Below are 17,307 nucleotides of genomic sequence, written 5' to 3' on the forward strand. Positions count from 1 at the left end.
TGCAGGCAACACTGAACCCCGATGGCTGCCGGTGCCGGTGGCCTGTCCAGGGCACAATGCCCTCCTTGTCACCCAGGCATGCCCCCTTCCCTCCACCCTCACAGCTGCCATCTGGGTCTGGGTCTTGTGCCACTGGGCTCTGCCCCCCAGACTCGGCCCCTCAAGAACTGAGCTGCATTAAGACACCACCTCCCATGACCTCCACCCGTGGTCTCTGGCCTTAGGAATTCCCACAGGACGTGTTCAGACATCCCTCTACCTTCTGTGTCTCTAAACCTCTCTCACACTTTCCATTCCTTTGTGTCTCTGGGGTAGATTTCTTTTTTTTTTTAAGATTTTTTTGATGTGGACCATTTTAAAAATCTTTATTGAATTTGTTACAGTATTGCTTCTGTTTTATGTTTTAGTTTTATGGCCACGAGGCATGTGGGATCTTAACTCCCTGACCAGGGATCGAACCTGCACCTCCTGCATTGGAAGGCAAAGTCTTAACCACTGGACCACCAGGGAAGTCCCTCTGGGGTATATTTCAAATGTACCTTCCAGTTTACCAATTTTCCCTTCAGCTATGTCTAATCAACTATTTAATTCATTCACTGAGTTTTTCATCTAAATTCTTGTGATGTGCATTTTTAGAAATTCTATTTGATTCTTTTTCAAATTGGTGCAGGCATTCTTCATTGTTCCTTATCCTGCTCAGGTTTTCAATCTTGTCTCATTACTTTTAAGTTCACTAAACTTTGTTAGCTGACATTCTGCAAACATTGCAGGTCTGATTCTGCTGTCTGTTGTTTCTCTTGGAAAATGCACATGATGCTTTATTTCTGTGTTCTTTGTGCATTTTCTCCTCTGAGCTCAAGCTCCCTGAAACGTTATACTGGAGAATCCTGAGACCTAGATTGAAGGAGAGGAGTGGATTTGCTTTCGACTGCCCTGTCATTGCCTCAGCAGGCGTTACAAACTACTAACCCAAGACTGCATTAATGTATGTGTGTGGATTGTGGTTTTTGAGCCACAGATGTGGTATGGATTCAGGCTACACACTCACAAGAGCCAGCTTGTGATTTCAAGTACTCAGCCCAAGTGGAGGCACAATTTTCCTTGCTAACTTCTTTTATGGAGCAGGTTATTTGCTTTTGCCCTTACACTGTAGAGTCAAGGTCTGGGGCTACCAGCTTGCCCCTCACCAGTATAAACAGGGGTTTTGCCTCAATACTAAATGGCCACATACACCCATATTTTTAAACCATTTTTAAAATTGAAGTATAGTTAATTTACAATGTGTATTAGTTTCAGGTGTACAGCAAAGTGATCCAGAAATATATATTCAGAATATATATATATATATATATATATATATATATATATATATATATTCTTTTTCAGATTCTTTTCCATTATAGGTTCTTGCAAGATATTGAATATAGTTCCATGTGCTATACAGTAGGTCTTTGCTGTTTATCTATTTTATATATAGTATTGTGTATGGTTAATCCCAAACTCCTAATTTATCCCTCTCCCCTCCTCTGCTATGCCCTTTGGTAACCATGTTTGTTTTCTATGTCTGAGTCTGTTTCTGTTTTGTAAATAAGTTCATTTGTATCATTTTTTTAGATTCCACATATAAGCGATATCATATATTTGTCTTTCTCTCTCTGTCTTACTTCATTTAGTATGATAATCTCTAGGTCCATCCGTGTTGCTGCAAATGGCATTATTTCATCTTTTTTGTGGCTAAGTAATATTCCATTATATACATATGTACCACATCTTCTTTATCCATTCATCTGGTGATGGACATCTAGGTTGCTTCCATGTCTTGGCTATTGTCAATAGTGCTGCTATGAGCATTGGGGTGCATGCATCTTTACGAATTATGGTTTTCTCTGGATATACACCCAGGAATGGGATTACTGGATCATATGGTAGCTCTGTTTTTAGTTTTTTAAGGACGCTCCATACTGTTCTCCCTAGTGGCTGCACCAATTTACATTCCCACCAACCATGTAGGAGGGTTCCATTTTCTCCACATCCTCTCCAGCATTTGTTATTTGTAGACTTTTTAACGATGGCCATTCTGACCTGTGTAAGGTGGTACCTCATTACAGTGAGGTTTTGATTTGCATTTCTCTAATAATTAGCGATGTTGAACATCTTTTCATGTGTTTGTTGGCCATTTGTACGTCTTCTTTGGAGAAATGTCTATTTAGGTTTTCTGCCCATTTTTTTTATTGGGTTGTTTGGTTTTTTGTTATTAAGCTGTATGAGCTGTTTGTATATTTTGGAAATTAATCCCTTGTCAGTAGTATCATTTATAAATACTTTCCCCCATTCTATAGGTTGTCTTTTCACTTTGTTTACAGTTTCCTTTGCTGTGCAAACCTTTTAAGTTTAATTAGGTCCCATTTGTTTCTTGTCTCATATTTTTTTAACCTCTTCGAATTATTTTGGGTAGGTTTGTCTCCTTATTTGCTGTCAGCTTTAACTTTCTGTTTACAGCACTCCCTGACTTATCTGGTATATTAGATAAGCACTCAATAAATATTAATTGAGCTAATGAATAAATTAACCTTTCAAAAACTAAGCTTATTAAAACTGTCTGAGGAAAGCAGGAATGGTCTGTGAAGGGTTAGACGCTCTGATGAGTTGGGAGAATCACCTCGGCATACTCACTAGAGTTAACTGGCTTCTGGTGACAGTGTTTGGGGGCTGCCCCTGATTCTGGCTGTATCACAGGTAGCTGACTTCCCAGAAGAGACAATATTACTACACCACTATTTTTATTTAGCTCTCAGCCTCCCTTCTCTGCTCCAAAAGCACATTTTCTTGTGCCACCAAAACCAGAAACTATGATTTCTATTTCTAAACTTGTAAGAAATATTTTCAGGAATGGTCCCTATTTCTCGGCCTCAACTAAAGCAGAGGTTCCCCAATTCCCTTCCCAGAGACCCTCAGCCGGCAGGTCTGCGGGGAGCCCGGCTTTGCAGGGACGGACGCTGATTCTCCAGGTTTACAACCCTCCAACATGGACCCTTCTCCTGGGGAGCTCACGGAAATAACCCTGAGGGCGACGGCAGCACCTTCAACATCAGCCCCAAAGCCACACGCGACTCCTGGCAGCCTCCTCAGTCTTCCCGTTCTCCTTCAACAGATTACTTCAGAGAATCCGGAGGGTGCATTCAAATAACACAGGGCCTCAGGAGCGGCCCTGCCAGTCTGGGCGACAACGGGGCAGACGGAGGAGGGAAGTGTCTCCATGTTTCGGGGGAAGGAGGTCTTAACAGTTTCTAAAAGTTAAATTCATTAAGTCATCAGAACGTGCTGTTTGTTCCCACTTAGAAGCAGCAATATGCAAGGATATAATTCATCTGCTAAAAATGTTCTCAAGCCCAAGATAGCTCTTTGGATGGACCCGTACAACCCGCAATTCTAAGCCTGAGGGTGGGCCCACTGTCAGCACCGGCTCCAGAACCGCTTACTCTGGTTGGGACTCCACCCGGCTTTGCTGTGCTTCACCCAGACTCACGCCACCGTCCCCGCCCGCCTGCCTGCCAGGGCGGCAGAGGCCCCCCTCACCTACCCACTCCCTCTCCCGGAGACATGCTGTGACCACAGGTGCCACCACTTCCTACCCCAGGGTGGGGTCCGGGGCCAGCAGGCCTGGAGCTGGTGGGAAATGCAAATCACCGCCCCACCCTCCCCGCCTGGGGCGACACCTGGGCTTTAACAGGCTCTCCGAAGCGTTCCTACACAAGCTGGGGTTGAGGAGCATGGACTTGTTTCTTAGGCTGCAAACCTCTCAGTCTTAAGGCTTAAATGCTTCCCTCTCTCACCTGACCCCTCTCTTCCTCAAATCTAGCAACAATGCTTTCTAGGTCTCTGATCTCTGTGAACAGTTACTTCCACCCCCGTCTTGAGCCTCTTTAGAAAAAGGAAGATGGTAAAAAAAAGCTTCCCAAATCTTTATGCTCTGAAATCCTTGATTTGTCCTCTTTTGTTGCACTATATACTGCCCAGCTCATCTCGACTTAAGACAGTCCTCACCCACCTCTCAGCCGACAAATAAGTCTATGTGCTCTGTCATTCCCGCTCTGCCCCGGTCATCACGGGCATTTAGGGACCATGAGCCCGTAACTGCCCCGGGAGCCCGTTCCCCTCTCAGGCCGAGAGAGAGGATAAGGATCGAGCGAGGGCTCCCTCCACACAGAAGCAACTGTCAGCACCAAATAAAGCGGCAGCGGACGTTACCAGAGCGACTTCTCCACGATTTTGGTCCTGAACACCTCCTCCTGGTCTAGGTTCACGGTACAGTAACAGTCTCGCATCTTGTTTGGCCCCGGGTAAGTGGGAAGGTTTTTGGCTTCACCTAAAAAGCAAATGTAAATCTATCATCAGTTTAGCCTGGAATTATTTAGTCTCCTTGTTAACCAGACACCTTTCCCAATGACGGATTCATTTCACAGCAAGGCTCCTGCTCACTTCTGCACGTTCATTAGCTCTTCATCAGGTCTCGGTCTTCTTGCCACCAAAGCGCTGATGAGAAAACCATCTGTACTGTTACAATGCAAGGTAACATATACATTAACCTCTAAAGCAATGGATTCCTATAAAAGTAGTAATCCATTGGCCTAGGAATTAAGGATTGTTTCGTTTTACCCACATTAGTCCCTTTAATATTTTTAATGTTTAAATTATGGTAAGATACACAGAAATGAAAATGTATCCTCTCACCCACCTTCACACATATAGCTCAGCAGCACCCACAGTTAACTCTATTCACACCATGGCACAATCAATCTCCAGAACTCCTTCACCTCGTAAAACTGAGACTGCACCCACTAAACAACAAGCCCCGTTCCCCCGCCACCACCCAGCCCCTGCCGCCCACCTTCTGCCCAGGGACCTCACAGAAGTGGAACCACACACTGCCTGTCCTTCTGCGTCTGGCTTATGCCACTGAGCACAACGCCCTCAAGGCTCATCCACGTCATGGCCTGAGACAGGATTCACTTCTTTTCCAAGGCTAACGTTTTGCTTATCTATTCAGCCCCCAGGTCCCTTTTTATTTTGAATTTAATTTGATAGTATTAGGTCAAAGTTGGCGCAATAATTAAGAAGGACTCTTCTTTTACTGATGAGTAAGCTACGAACTCCAGCTGTTCAGAAGCCGGTGAGGAGACGTCTGGGCGGGGGGGGACCAGCCACGGGCCATGCCTCCCCAACATGCGCTGGAGAAAAGGGAGGAGCTGCCAACGGCCCCGTGGAATCCTGGACGCCATGTCGCCTTTGATCTTGGGTCTGACGGAAGACCATTAGCGAAGCCGCAGCTGCTGGACCCTCTGCCGGAAGCGGGGAGTGAGCTTGGGCTGCAAGTCCAAGCAGCCCCTTTGCTTGTGGACCGATCGGGAGCAGAGGGGCTTGCGGCCGGGCAGGAGAAGCCCCCTCCCTGGAAGGAACCCCCACTAACGAGCTCCCGCCTCCCAGGGGCCTCCTGTCCCCCGGCTGGGCGTTTGCAGGCACCAGACCCGGGGCCAGGAAGGGGGCCGGGGCTGAACACCCAGCACCCACCAACGCAGCCCAGGCACGGCCGACACCTGTTAGTACCACCCAGGGCCGCACTACCTCCTCTGGTTAAAACTGAAGGAAAAGCAACAACAACAGAAAGCAACCCAAAACCTCAGCGCTCAGCCCCAGAGGAGCCACGCCCACACCCCACAAACACACTTGACGCCGCTCTCGGGGAAACACGCAGTGGGCAACTTCCTGCTGCCACCTCCCAAGGGTGGAGGTGAGCTTGACGGGCGCCAAGTCTTTCTCTCAAACTTCTCAGTAACCTTCTGGCTCGGGACGGAGGAGAGCAGCAGTTAACAGAAGTGGCTCAGTAACTGGGTGGATGTTTTCTGGGCCAATAAATTGAGTGTTTTGAGGCTTCCTAGCAGCCCCAGCTGTGCTCTGCACACGCGGCCGGGACACCGGGCCTCTCCTCCGGGCCTCGGCTTCCCCGACCGTAAAAGCAAGACAGCACACGCCTCCCAGCCTCCTCTAACTCAAAAGGTTCTAGGAATTTCTCTTTTGGGAATCATCAGGGAGTCGTCAGTGACTCTCAGATGGTGAAGAAAAAGAAATAACAAATGAATTGTTTCCTAGGGGTGCGGTTATCCTCACGGCACCTCACGCCGCAAGGCCCCGGGAAGCGCCAGTCCAGGAAGAGTCAGGCACAGAACCACGGACCATCTGAGAAGGGGCGCGTGATCCCTGCCTGGCTTCGAGCCCGTTGTTAAGTGTCCAAAGACAGACTTTCCGGTGGCTCCTGGCAGATGTGAGCAGTCACGTGTGCACACACAGGTGCGCGCAGGAGGCGTGATGACCCACGTCCGAAGGGGCCCAGCGTCTTCCCGCCCGCTTTCCAAACTGATTTACGTTCACAAATCTTCCCCCTCAAACAGCCCGGCTCTGCTGACTTTCCAGCTGACACCTCTAGGATGTGACCCTATTTCCTGCTGGAACTTTTTGTGCAACAAATGAGATATTTAGCTGCAAGTTTCTGTGTTTCTTAAAAGTAGAAAAAACCCTTTTTTTTGAAAGTCTTATTGGAGATGGCCATTGGTGGAAAACACAGAACTGGGATTTTTTTTCTGTTTATTCTCAGAAGAACCTCAGAACACAAGCAGCGGCAGCTGACACTTCTCTTCAAGGACAGAAGAGACGGACGCGCCTCCCCTGAACAATCGGGTTAACAGCTGCGAGATGCTGAACTACCTTGTGTGGCCGTGAACGTGGCCTGGCTCCCCGCCTCCGACCCCTGGCCCTGCCCAACCCCGCTGGTTACGGAAACATCCCGGTTGCTATGACAACGGCGACACCAGAGCACCGGCAGGCAGAGCCGAGCCAACGTTAACAAGTGGCTCAGGCCAGGAGGGCCGGGAGTGGGCCGGCACCCCGTCCTGGCCGCGTCGTCTGCCCAGGGTCCTCCAGCTGGGGACCCCACCGTGGCCCAGGGGGCTGGGCGGGGCGTATCCCAGCCACACTCAGAGCAGATGACGTCTCTTCCACGCGTGTTACTTGTGCCAAAGGCCGGAGGCCGCTCCCCTCCCTAGATGCAGATTAGGGGCCTTTTGTCTCCCTCAAAGGAGAGGAGAGCCATGACCCTTTCTCCAGTATGTGGAAACATTTACCTAAGAAGGTAAAGCCATGCCTCGTATACATTTGTTGAATGACTGGATGGATAAATGCCTGCAAGGAAAAAGGAAAGTAAACTCTGGTTTCAGTCTACGAGCCAAGTCACATTTTCATACGCCTCCCTGCTGTTATCCACGTCTCCAAAACGTACACCGTTCACCCACCAGAACTGTCTGCTGGCGGATTTGATACAGACAGTAAATTGGCTCCCAGTACCATCTCTGAACACTGAATTTACTAACAGAAGTGAAAGGTAGCACTTAAAAATCGGTAATGAAACAGCACTGAAACAGCAAACCTGTTTCTGATTACAGGCGTCACACTCGGGGTGATCACAGCCAGAGAGCCCCAGACCCACAGGCAGCTGTGTCTCCAACCTGACCCGGTGGAGGGAAGAGCCACGTGTGCATGCCCACGCCTCCCGCAGAGCTGTTGGCGGTCTTCGTGGCACCCCTAGGTTCTGCCCTGACGAGGAAGCCCACTGCCCTTGAGGGGCAACAACGCTGTCTGCACCCCAAGAGGGGTGTTGGAGGTCTAACCAGCCTGGGCACCGCACGTCAGCCCGCTCACCTCCGAGGGGCTCTGTCTTGTCCGCTGCCCTCGAGAAGAGGGTCCTCAACCACCCCAAGAGAGACTCCCAGCCGTGAGCCTGGGGCCTCAAGTCTGCCACGTCCACGGAGTGTTGGAACTTTGCTCTTCCCTACTCAGTGTGTTGGTTTTCACCTCAACTACAGGCCAACCTCTGCAATTAACACCTGAACAGGTACTCGAGCCCAGTGCACTAGTCCTGTAAAAGCGACCCTCCCCGGCCCAGGGCCTCTGCGCACAGAGGCAGGACACGTGCAGGAATTACAGCCCCCGGTGCTCCCGTCTTTACATGGGCTTTCTGGTCATTCTAAACACCTAACGGGTCTACAAATTCTGGCAGCCAACACAGCTCATTATACCTACATAAAAGCCTATTGGTCTCAAAAGATCAGTTTCATGATTAAAACATTCTATTTCCATGAATATATTTTTGACTGCTTTGCTATTTTACTTTTAGCACTTGATATTAAATAGAACAAAAGTCCGTAAAACCTGATGAGATTGGATTTTATATCCAAGTTACCAACAGCCTCCTCTACTGCATGCTGATTTACAAGTCAGGAGAGCTCCAGGCTGAGCTGCCGGACCCCGCAGGGCTCGGCTGATGTCTGCCCCCGGGGAGGGGCATGACCATGACACAGGAAGATTTCCTAACATGCATCGCAGGTTTCCTCCAATTTCCAAAAAGAATAGGTGGCAACATGAAAGACAAGTTTAAAATAAGGCTGTTAAAATGGAAATTAAACGTTTAACATATGGTAAGAGGGAGGAAAATTACACCTATCCAACCCCACCGTGAGTGGTTCCGAGTTTCCCGGTAGCTAAGGAACAAATGGAAATATGGCGGAACACACGTTTCTCACGATTTACCTAAAAATGAAACACACCAGCTCTCCAGGAGGAAACACCATGAAAAGAGGGACTGGCATGTCTTCCGAGAAAATTTTACAAAAGATGCAGAAACATGCTCAAGGGTTGCTTCTTTTCTGTCCTCAGCAGGTGGGGACTCGAGCGACGACCTGTGAGAATCCCTTGGCACAGGAGGGGACGCTGATGGGGGCCGAGGACGCTGGGCGGCCAGCAGTCCCAGGAAGAGCCCGGTGAGGCCCCATTCCGCACGCAGACACGACAGGGTCGCCCCTCAGGCCCGGGGACTGCGGGGCGGAGGGACCCCGTAGGAGCCTCTGGTCACCCCCTCCTCGCCGTGGACCCCACGGCCGTGCCTGGTCTCGTTTCCTCTCTGCGTCCAGCACCCCAGCAGCGCCGGGCAGATGATGAGCGTCCCTGAAATGTTTGTCCCAGGGACTAAAGGAGAGAGTCTGTGATGAAGTGACCACGCACGGCAGCTTCTGAAGACACTCGCCAGAGACACGACGTGGGGACAGTCACAGCTCCTGTTCTGCTCCTCCGAGGGGGACTCCCGTGTCCTCCCTTTGCTCTGGGCTGGCCTCAGGGCCCTGACTGACCAGCAGTGACTGCCGGCTTCCTGGGAGATGTCCGAGCCACGTGCCTCCACCCCGGCCACTGGACACCCTCTGCGCCCGGAGCCACAGGCCAGGCCCCGGAGGCCACCGCTGGGGGGACAATGCAGGTGCCCGGACAACCCGGGCCCGCCTAACGTGCCAGCGCCCCACGCGGGTGACGGACGCGCCGTGTGCCTGTGGGGCAGCCCGCCCGCCAGCTGCCCACCACGGCTCCGTCCAGGCCTCACGTCCAGCCCAAATCCCCGGCCCCAGCGTTGCGAGATGTGAGAGCACAGCTGTGAGACGCTCTCGGGGCGCTCAGCAAAGCAGCTCTCCACCGGGCCCCTCCCTGCACCCGGCGAGGACTTAAAGGCGTGACTAACCCGGCAGCGGAGAGCCCAGGAGACACGAGAGTCCCTCCAGGTGAGGAGACCCTGCCCTGCCCCCCTGCTGCCTTCTGACTCTGACTCAAAGTACCTCCGACTCTAATGGGAATAATGATGAAGTGCGGCAGCCGTGCCGCCGGGCGACACCCGGGCTCCGGCAGCACCGTCGACAGCTGGGCGAGTGCGGCTGGGGGCTGGACCGCCACCGATGACCAAGGGCCTTCCGGGCTGGGAGCTGACCCTCAGGTCGCAGCTGGGGGCTGGCGGTGAAGGCAATGCTCTCCCTACACGGTGATTTTTCAATTCTGAATTAGTTGACGCCATTTAAAACTGGTGATTTCACATTTTTCTAATCCAGGACTCCCACTCCTTTAGAAAACTCAGAAGATCCAGCGATGCTGGGCCACGTCCCCGTTTTAACGGTCCCTGGCCGGGTCGGGGCAGCCCCTCGCAGGGGCACCTGCCCGCCCTCCTCATGTGCCGTGACTGTCAGATTCTATCTTGTCGCCGCCCAAAAGCCTTGTGGAAAGAAGTGCTGACAGGAGCCCCCGCTGCACGTGGTCTGCTCTTCCTGCCTGAGGCCTCCACCCGCCCTGGAAGCTTCCGTCTCTCCCCATGGCCCAAGCACAGGTCACCTTGAGGGACGGGAATTTCTGGCTGGATGGACGGCCCTGGAGGGCTTGCGGGGGTCCTTTGGGGCACAGATCTGTGGCACCCCTGCAATCACAAAATGCAGGGCTGGCACCACCTGCCGGGCTGCTCGGCCCGGTGCCCCGACACCCGTGGGAACCCCCCAGCTTCCGAGCCGGCGGAAAATGCCGGGGGTTGCAGGGGTTGGGTGGGCGTCTCCTCCACCCTGGGCTGTCCGCTCGCCCTCAGTGCTCCTTAATGCAGAGCCCGGCAGACCCCCTAAGGCAAGGGGGGCGGAGCACCTTAAACACTTCTCTGCTTGAACTGAGAAGGCCTTAGAATCTAAAGAAAAGTGCAGTTTAGGCTTCTGGACAAGAAAGAACGCCTATGGCACGAAGAACAGCGGTGGAAAATCGCCCATTTCTCCATGTTCAGACTGATTTTGTGGACAACAGCACAGCCCCAGAATTATTTAGATCTTCCATCTGAATTGAATTCAACCTATTCAGCACCGAAAAACACACAGAATATTAGCTAATTTTGCTTTTACTTAGAGGCTGGTCTTTTCCCATCGGGAAAAAAAAGCAAGTGCTCTTCTCTTGTGCTTTTCCAATTAAGCTAGAAATGAAAATAGTGTTCTTGGACAGTAACGCAATCCTGAAATAAAAGCTGTAAAATTAAGCCCAGGGAAAAAGAAGCCACTCGTTTCCTTTAATTTTAGAATGCTGTGGTGAATGGGTATTTCTGATTCCTTGGAACCTGAAAATTTGTGCCTCTGTTTAGGACATACTTTTCCACCTAATGCTGCATTTCTAAGGGCTGCTAAGGCCAGAAAAGAGTAAGCGGCACTTACTCTGCCACCCTAACCCTGGGGACACACCTGAGGGGCCGCGGGGGACGGTGGAAACGGGGCAGCAGGCACCCCAGCAGGCACTCGGGGGCACACGGCCCCCCCTCCAGGGCTCCCCTGGGGGCAGGACGAGAGGGAGGTGCGCTACGTGACACACACGCTCACTCAATCAACAGCACTGTCAAAGGTCCCATGATTGAGACACAGCATCTGACAGACGTGCCGGTCGCCACTGCCCCGTGTGCCGGGTACCCCGAGCAGCTGTGCCTCTGCTCTCGCCCCCGGCCTGCGACCAGCCTCGGGACCCTCCCCACCCGAGCTCCGGGCACCTGCGCCTCGTCCGGGTGGGAATTCCCTCCCGTCTCTCCTCTTGACTGTGAGCCCCTCGAAAACAGGAGCAGAGCCTGAAGAAGCTGGGGTCCTCCCGAGAACCACTGTTTGACAGACTTGAATACGTTTGTAAACTGCAAATCTCCCGATTCATTTTCACACCAGAAGATGTTAGTTAGCTGGTTACTAAGATCAATGAAGAAGCTTCTGGAAAACAAAGTAGGGAAAACACCTAAGAAATAAACAGGGATCAAGAAGAACATCATTATGTGCGACATCACGATGACTAAAACAGCAGCTGAAGACTGTCGGAGCTTCGCCCCAAGTCAAGACCCCCTCCCCCCCCAGCTTGGCTGCACGGCCCCCCGTCCTCTGCTCCTCTGTGCTGCGCTTTCACTAACTGCACAGGAATTTCTAGGAGGTTATCAGTAAAGGCGTGCGGTCAGAATTTCAAGGTAGCTGAGAGGGTGAAGGAGAAAAAAGAAACAGAGATGGCAGGGATATTACTAGATTTTTTTTTTTTTTAATGAAACAAACTAAGGTGAGGATATTGTGGAAACTTCGGGAAGAGTGAGGACCCCTGCATACGAGCTCCACAAGGGCAGGGAGGCCACCCGCTAGGGTCCCTGCACATGTGGGCAGCGATCAGGAGGTGCCCACGAGCACAGACGACACAGAACAGAACACAGCCCTAGGGACGTTTCTGTGCTACGAGACCTGGATGTGAGGGGTGAGGAAGGGACCCAGAGGAGAGCCAGGAAAGGTGGGGACACCCGGGCCGACGCCTGGCAGTGGACACGGCCAGACAGCCATGCCCGCAGCCGGCCGTTGGCTGCGACAGCCATCCTGCACGTGCCTGGCAGGTACAGGTGTGTACGTGCGTGTTTTGATCTTTGTTTTTTAACAGATTTATCGCAATAGGATAGGTGGACCATAAAATTCACCCATTTAAAGTGCACAATTCAATGCTTTCAGCTCATTCACAGGGTTGTGCAACCATCATCCCTCACACCCCACACCCCACTCCCAGGCCCTGGCAACTTCGTTCCGCCCAAGGGTCCTCACGGTTTGACCAAGTGTCAGTTCAGGGTTCAAGCTGCCTTCCCCTCACGCCTGCGGGGCCCCATCCCAGCTGCGGGAGCAGCTCGAGTGCATTAAAGGGTCCACATTTCAGTCCCATCCTCAGCCTCCTTCACAGGCTGCAACGTGCCGGGTCCTGCTCCCGCTGGAGATTCGGGGTACACGGGAGCTGGCACAGCACCCAGGCAGCAGCGACCACCAGGCCGCGTGAGCGCCGCCCGTAAGGGGCCGGGCAGAACCCCCTCGGCCGGGGCCGCTCCGCTTCCCACTGAGCGACAGGTCCCTTCCTGGGACCGAGAAGGCAGCAACAACAAGTTCCCAGAGTTAGCCTTTCTGGCAGAAGGGCAGTTTGTAATTTTCATACACATGTATCGCATTGCCAAACAGCTCTCTGGAGCAGCGATTCACAAGCCTACCACCGCATTTGAAAACGCTCTTTCCCAGATCCTTGCTAGAACTGAGTCATCGAAATCATGCATCTTTGCCAGTCTGAGAGGTAAAAATGCTGTGTGTGCTTTGCCCTCCGTTTGTTAAGGGCTCTTTTTGAAGGACCCGATTCCATTCCATTTATTCGGGAGTTGAAGCCACTCCCAGCCTCTCCTGTCCCTCTTCTCTGTCCTCCGAAGGACAAGGTCCCCCAAACCAGCCCTGACAAGGCCAGCACACCCAGCTCTGACGGAGGCTGTGAAAGCAAGGTTTAGGGAGCTGAGATCTCCTTTGTTGTCAAATTCTGATTTTCCAACTGCGTCTAGATCCACCCTCCTGACTAGCCCTACAATATCCTGTGGTGCACGGACTGGAGGGGCTGAGACCCCCGCACGGCCAGACGTGGCAGGAGGTCCGCCCACCCTCCAGCAGGTCCCCTGGTGAAGGCCAAGGACCATCACCTCGGGTTAAGGGCTGCCTGGCACCGCTGCAGTCCAGGTTTCTGGATTCTGACAGCAAAACATTCTTCATAGCTTGCATTAGTGTTATTTTGAATTCAAGGAGGAAAGACAATCTGGAAAATATGAATTTGGGGAAAGTCGCCAAGTGCAGTGCAGCCATGAGCCCCGCTGGTCTCAATGAGCAAAGGAAGACGCCTGGCCTCCAAAGACCCCCACTCCACTGGCAGAGGAAAGATCTAGGTTCATTTTTCAGAAACAATCCACATACGACCCCACCCTGTATATTTTGGTACTATTTTGGCTTTTCTTTTTCCCACACCTTTCTCTGAAAGAGTCCTGTCTTGAACTTGAGGAAGAAAACACAAAGCGGTGCAGCCACGGTGGGAGGAAAAACTTAAACACAGAGTCACCAACCAGCCCAGCAATTCCACTGGAAAGAAGTGAAAATAGGTGCTCAAACAAATACTTGGGGACTTCCCTGGTGGCACAGTGGTTAAGAATCCGCCTGCTAATGCAGGGGACACGGGTTCGAGCCGTGGTCTGGGAAGATCCCACATGCCGCAGAGCAACTAAGCCCGTGCGCCACAGCTTCTGAGCCTGCGCTCTAGAGCCCGTGAGCCACAACTACTGAGCCCACCCACAACTACTGAAGCCCACGTGCCTAGAGCCCGTGCTCCACAACAAGAGAAGCCACCGCAATGAGAAGCCCGTGCACCGCAACGAAGAGTAGCCCCCGCTCGCCGCAACTAGAGAAAGCCCACGCGCAGCAACGAAGACCCAACGCAGCCAAAAATAAATAAATAAATTTATTTTTTAAAAAACAAAAATACACACGTGTACGTGAATGTTCACAGCAACTCTATTCATGCTGATAGCACACGGTGTATCCTCCGTGTTGCCAGGGGGTCGGGATAAGACATGTCCCTATAGGCGACTCAAAAGCTCTAGAACTAGAGCACATAGTGGCACAACATGTAAACGCACTAAATGCCGCTGAATTGTACACTTAGGAATGGCTAGACTGCTGAATTCTATGTTATGTGCATTTTACCACATTTTAAGCAAAACGAAGAAAAGCTGGTTACGGGTGTGGACAGGGCGGTGGTTGTTGAGTGTCACCGTGTGTCACTCACGGCCACGCACCTCCCCAGACCCTTCTCTGGAGAGAGAACGGGTGGGAATAAATAAATACCTCTTTTGGAGTGTACATTTTATTTCGTTGTTTTTCATTTGTACTTTTTTCTTGGGGTACAACGCACACTCAGCGAACACAGCTCCGTGAGTCTCCCTACGCGCACGGCCGGGTAGACGGGGACGTTTCCGGCGCTCAGCGCGCGCTCAGGCCCCTCCCCACCCGGAGCCTGGCCCTCTCAGATCTCAACGGCATCTTCAGTTTGGCCAACTCTGTACCTCACAGAAATGGAGCCAAATCCACCAACCCGTTAGGGGTTGCAAAGTGGTAATAGTCTTTGATTTTGATTTATAAGCTGAAGTAATTTTATAAGAGAGCCCCTCTTCTGCCGTTAACTGACCCGCTGGTGAGGCCCACACACCCAGGGTAAACACTCGGTAACTGCCGTCTATTTACCAAGTTTTCAAAGCATGAATTAGCTCCCTGTTGTCCTCAGGTGGATGATTTGAGTTTTTTGTAATTTTTTTGCAACTATTGCTTTTTATTGAGATGTAATTTATACAGCATAAAATTCAACCTTTTGAAACGTACGATTCAGTGCTTTTTGGTACAGGGTTGCACGGCCGTCAGCACTAATGCCCAAGACCTTCACCACCTGAAGCAGCAGCGCAGCCCCGTGAGCGCTCCCGCCCCAGCCCCACGTCCACGCGCCCACCTGGCCTGCCTTCCCCAGACGTCTCGTGCGATGGGAGCGTGGCCTTGGCCTCGTGTTCCAGGCTCCCCCGCATGTGGCCGGTGTCAGGCGGCATCTCCAGGGTGTGGGCACAGCCTCACCGGGACACGTGCCAGGTGACCGGCGTGCGGCTGGTTGCCAGGACGAGCGGCTCCCCACGGCCGTCCACCCGGCGGCTCTGGGCCGGGGGCCAGACCAGCAGCAGCGGCATCACCGGGCGCCTGGTTGGAAAAGCAGACTCCCAGGCCCACCGGCCCCGCGGCCTCAGGATGCGGCGCCTGGCTCACGAGCCGGCCCACGTTTGAGAACCGCTTACAGCCCCAAAGCCGGTGCCTCCCTGCCCATGCCTCGCTCTGTATTCCAGAACATTCCACGGCGTTCTAGCTCTCCCAGGAAGCACGCTTCTCCCAGTCACAGAGGCTCAGGGGCCTCCCCGGTGGCTCACACGGGCGTGCGTGTCACCTCCATGACGACCCCTCCCGCCCCACCCCTCCAAAGCGGCCTACTCCCCCTGAACGAGGCACAGCCCTCAGCCGGGCCCTCGAGGCCCCCACGGTCCCCGCCGCCAGTGCGTCCCTGCGTCCAGACCCCTGCGTTGCCCACCTCCCCACCCTGAGGCCCACCCCCCCCCCCCCGCCCCCAGCGCTCTGCCATTTCCGCGGAGGTCACGGTGTTTCCTTTCCATCCCTCGCGGTCCCACAGGAGGGCCGCGCCTGCAGGGCCCAGGCCTCCCCGTTCGAGTCGCTGGGCGGTTCTCGGCAAACGCGGGAACAAGGAGCGTGCCTGGTGCTAACGGGGACCCGCCCGCGGGGAGGACGGCCCTGGCTCCTCACCCGCCTTCTCTCAGCTGAGCAGCAAGCACACGGCTGACCGCACGCACCACCACGCAGAGGAAGTCAGGGGCAGGCGAGGGCGCCCGGAAGGGCGAAGGGGCGTCGCTGCCGAGCGCAAGCGCCCGAGGGTCCGAGGGGCAGGCCCCGTGGAGACAGAAAGGTGGGCAGGAGTCTGGAAGGTGGAGGCTGGGGTGACGCCCCTGGGGGTGACAAGGGGACGCGGGAAGGGCAGGCACAGGGGAGGCTGGCTTGAGTCAGAGAAGGCGTGACACCCCGGGAACGTCCGGGAACACAGGCTTCCTTGAGCCTGGGGCCCAGGAGAGAGGCAGCTGGAAGGCACGCGGGTGGGGTGGGGGGAGGCGGGACCCTGCCAGGGGTTCCGAGAATGAAGTAATAAAAGCTTCAAAACTATTTCTAAAGGGTTGTGGGCTGTGCTCTCAGCCGTGATTCATATGCACGAGTGTCTCCGGGCGGGAAGGATCTCAGGCCCACCCTGCACGCCAGGACCACGTGTCCCTGGGTGACTCAGGCCTCGGCCGGCAGCCGCTGTGCACTCCCCACCCTCGGGGACTGAATACGCCTCAGACCCAGCCCCACGGCAGCCCCCGGGGCTCCACATCTCAAGAGCTGTTTAAAACTCCAAAGTCATTTTCAACACCACTGTTGGTGTAAGGAGGCACAAAACACCGCCAAGTTTACGGTCTCGGCCGCTAGACACACCTCCTACTGTGTGGAGGGGGAGGGAGGGGCCATCAGCGGCAGCAAAGGGCTCGACAGCTGGGCCCCGCCAGGCACAGCCCCCAACACCCACTCCACGGGGAACTGAGGCCCGGAGGCACCGCGCAGAGTCGAACCAGGGGGCGTCTGGGCTGCTCTCCACACTGCGGGCGCGTCTCGGTCAGAGGACACAGGCCGCGTCTGCCTTCACCCGAGCCCGAGGGCTGTGCGCACAGCGTCCTCCCGGCAACAACTGCCGTGCCCCAGGCTTCCCGGCTCGACTCCACCATCTGTGGCAACGGCCTGCTCGCCGGCTGGTGGAGGACCACCCCGAGGAAGAGCCCAGGACCCACCCGGGCACGAGATGCTGCAGAAGTGCGATCCAGAATGGTCCTGATCCCGGCGGACACGTGGGCGCGGCATCGCTGCGGCCCTTGTCCCCGCAGCCACCCCTGACCGGCCAGCGGGGGGACCTCCACGCCAGGACGTGGGCCTCCAG

The 17,307-nt window shown here is 53.7% G+C and overlaps 1 protein-coding gene across 4 annotated transcripts in view; it reads right to left on the reverse strand.

Annotated features, from left to right (window-relative positions):
* The window catches only part of RASA3 (RAS p21 protein activator 3), a 90,770-nt gene that overhangs the window by 50,804 nt on the left and 22,659 nt on the right, over nucleotides 1-17,307 (reverse strand). For all 4 annotated transcript variants that reach the window (XM_059902631.1, XM_059902630.1, XM_059902632.1 and 1 more), the window contains exon 2: nucleotides 4,249-4,366. In XM_059902631.1, coding sequence (XP_059758614.1) covers nucleotides 4,249-4,366 — 118 coding nt within the window. The remainder of the gene's footprint in view (nucleotides 1-4,248; nucleotides 4,367-17,307) is intronic.

Source organism: Balaenoptera ricei, chromosome 18, assembly GCF_028023285.1.
Source record: "Balaenoptera ricei isolate mBalRic1 chromosome 18, mBalRic1.hap2, whole genome shotgun sequence".
Lineage (NCBI taxonomy): Eukaryota > Metazoa > Chordata > Mammalia > Artiodactyla > Balaenopteridae > Balaenoptera > Balaenoptera ricei.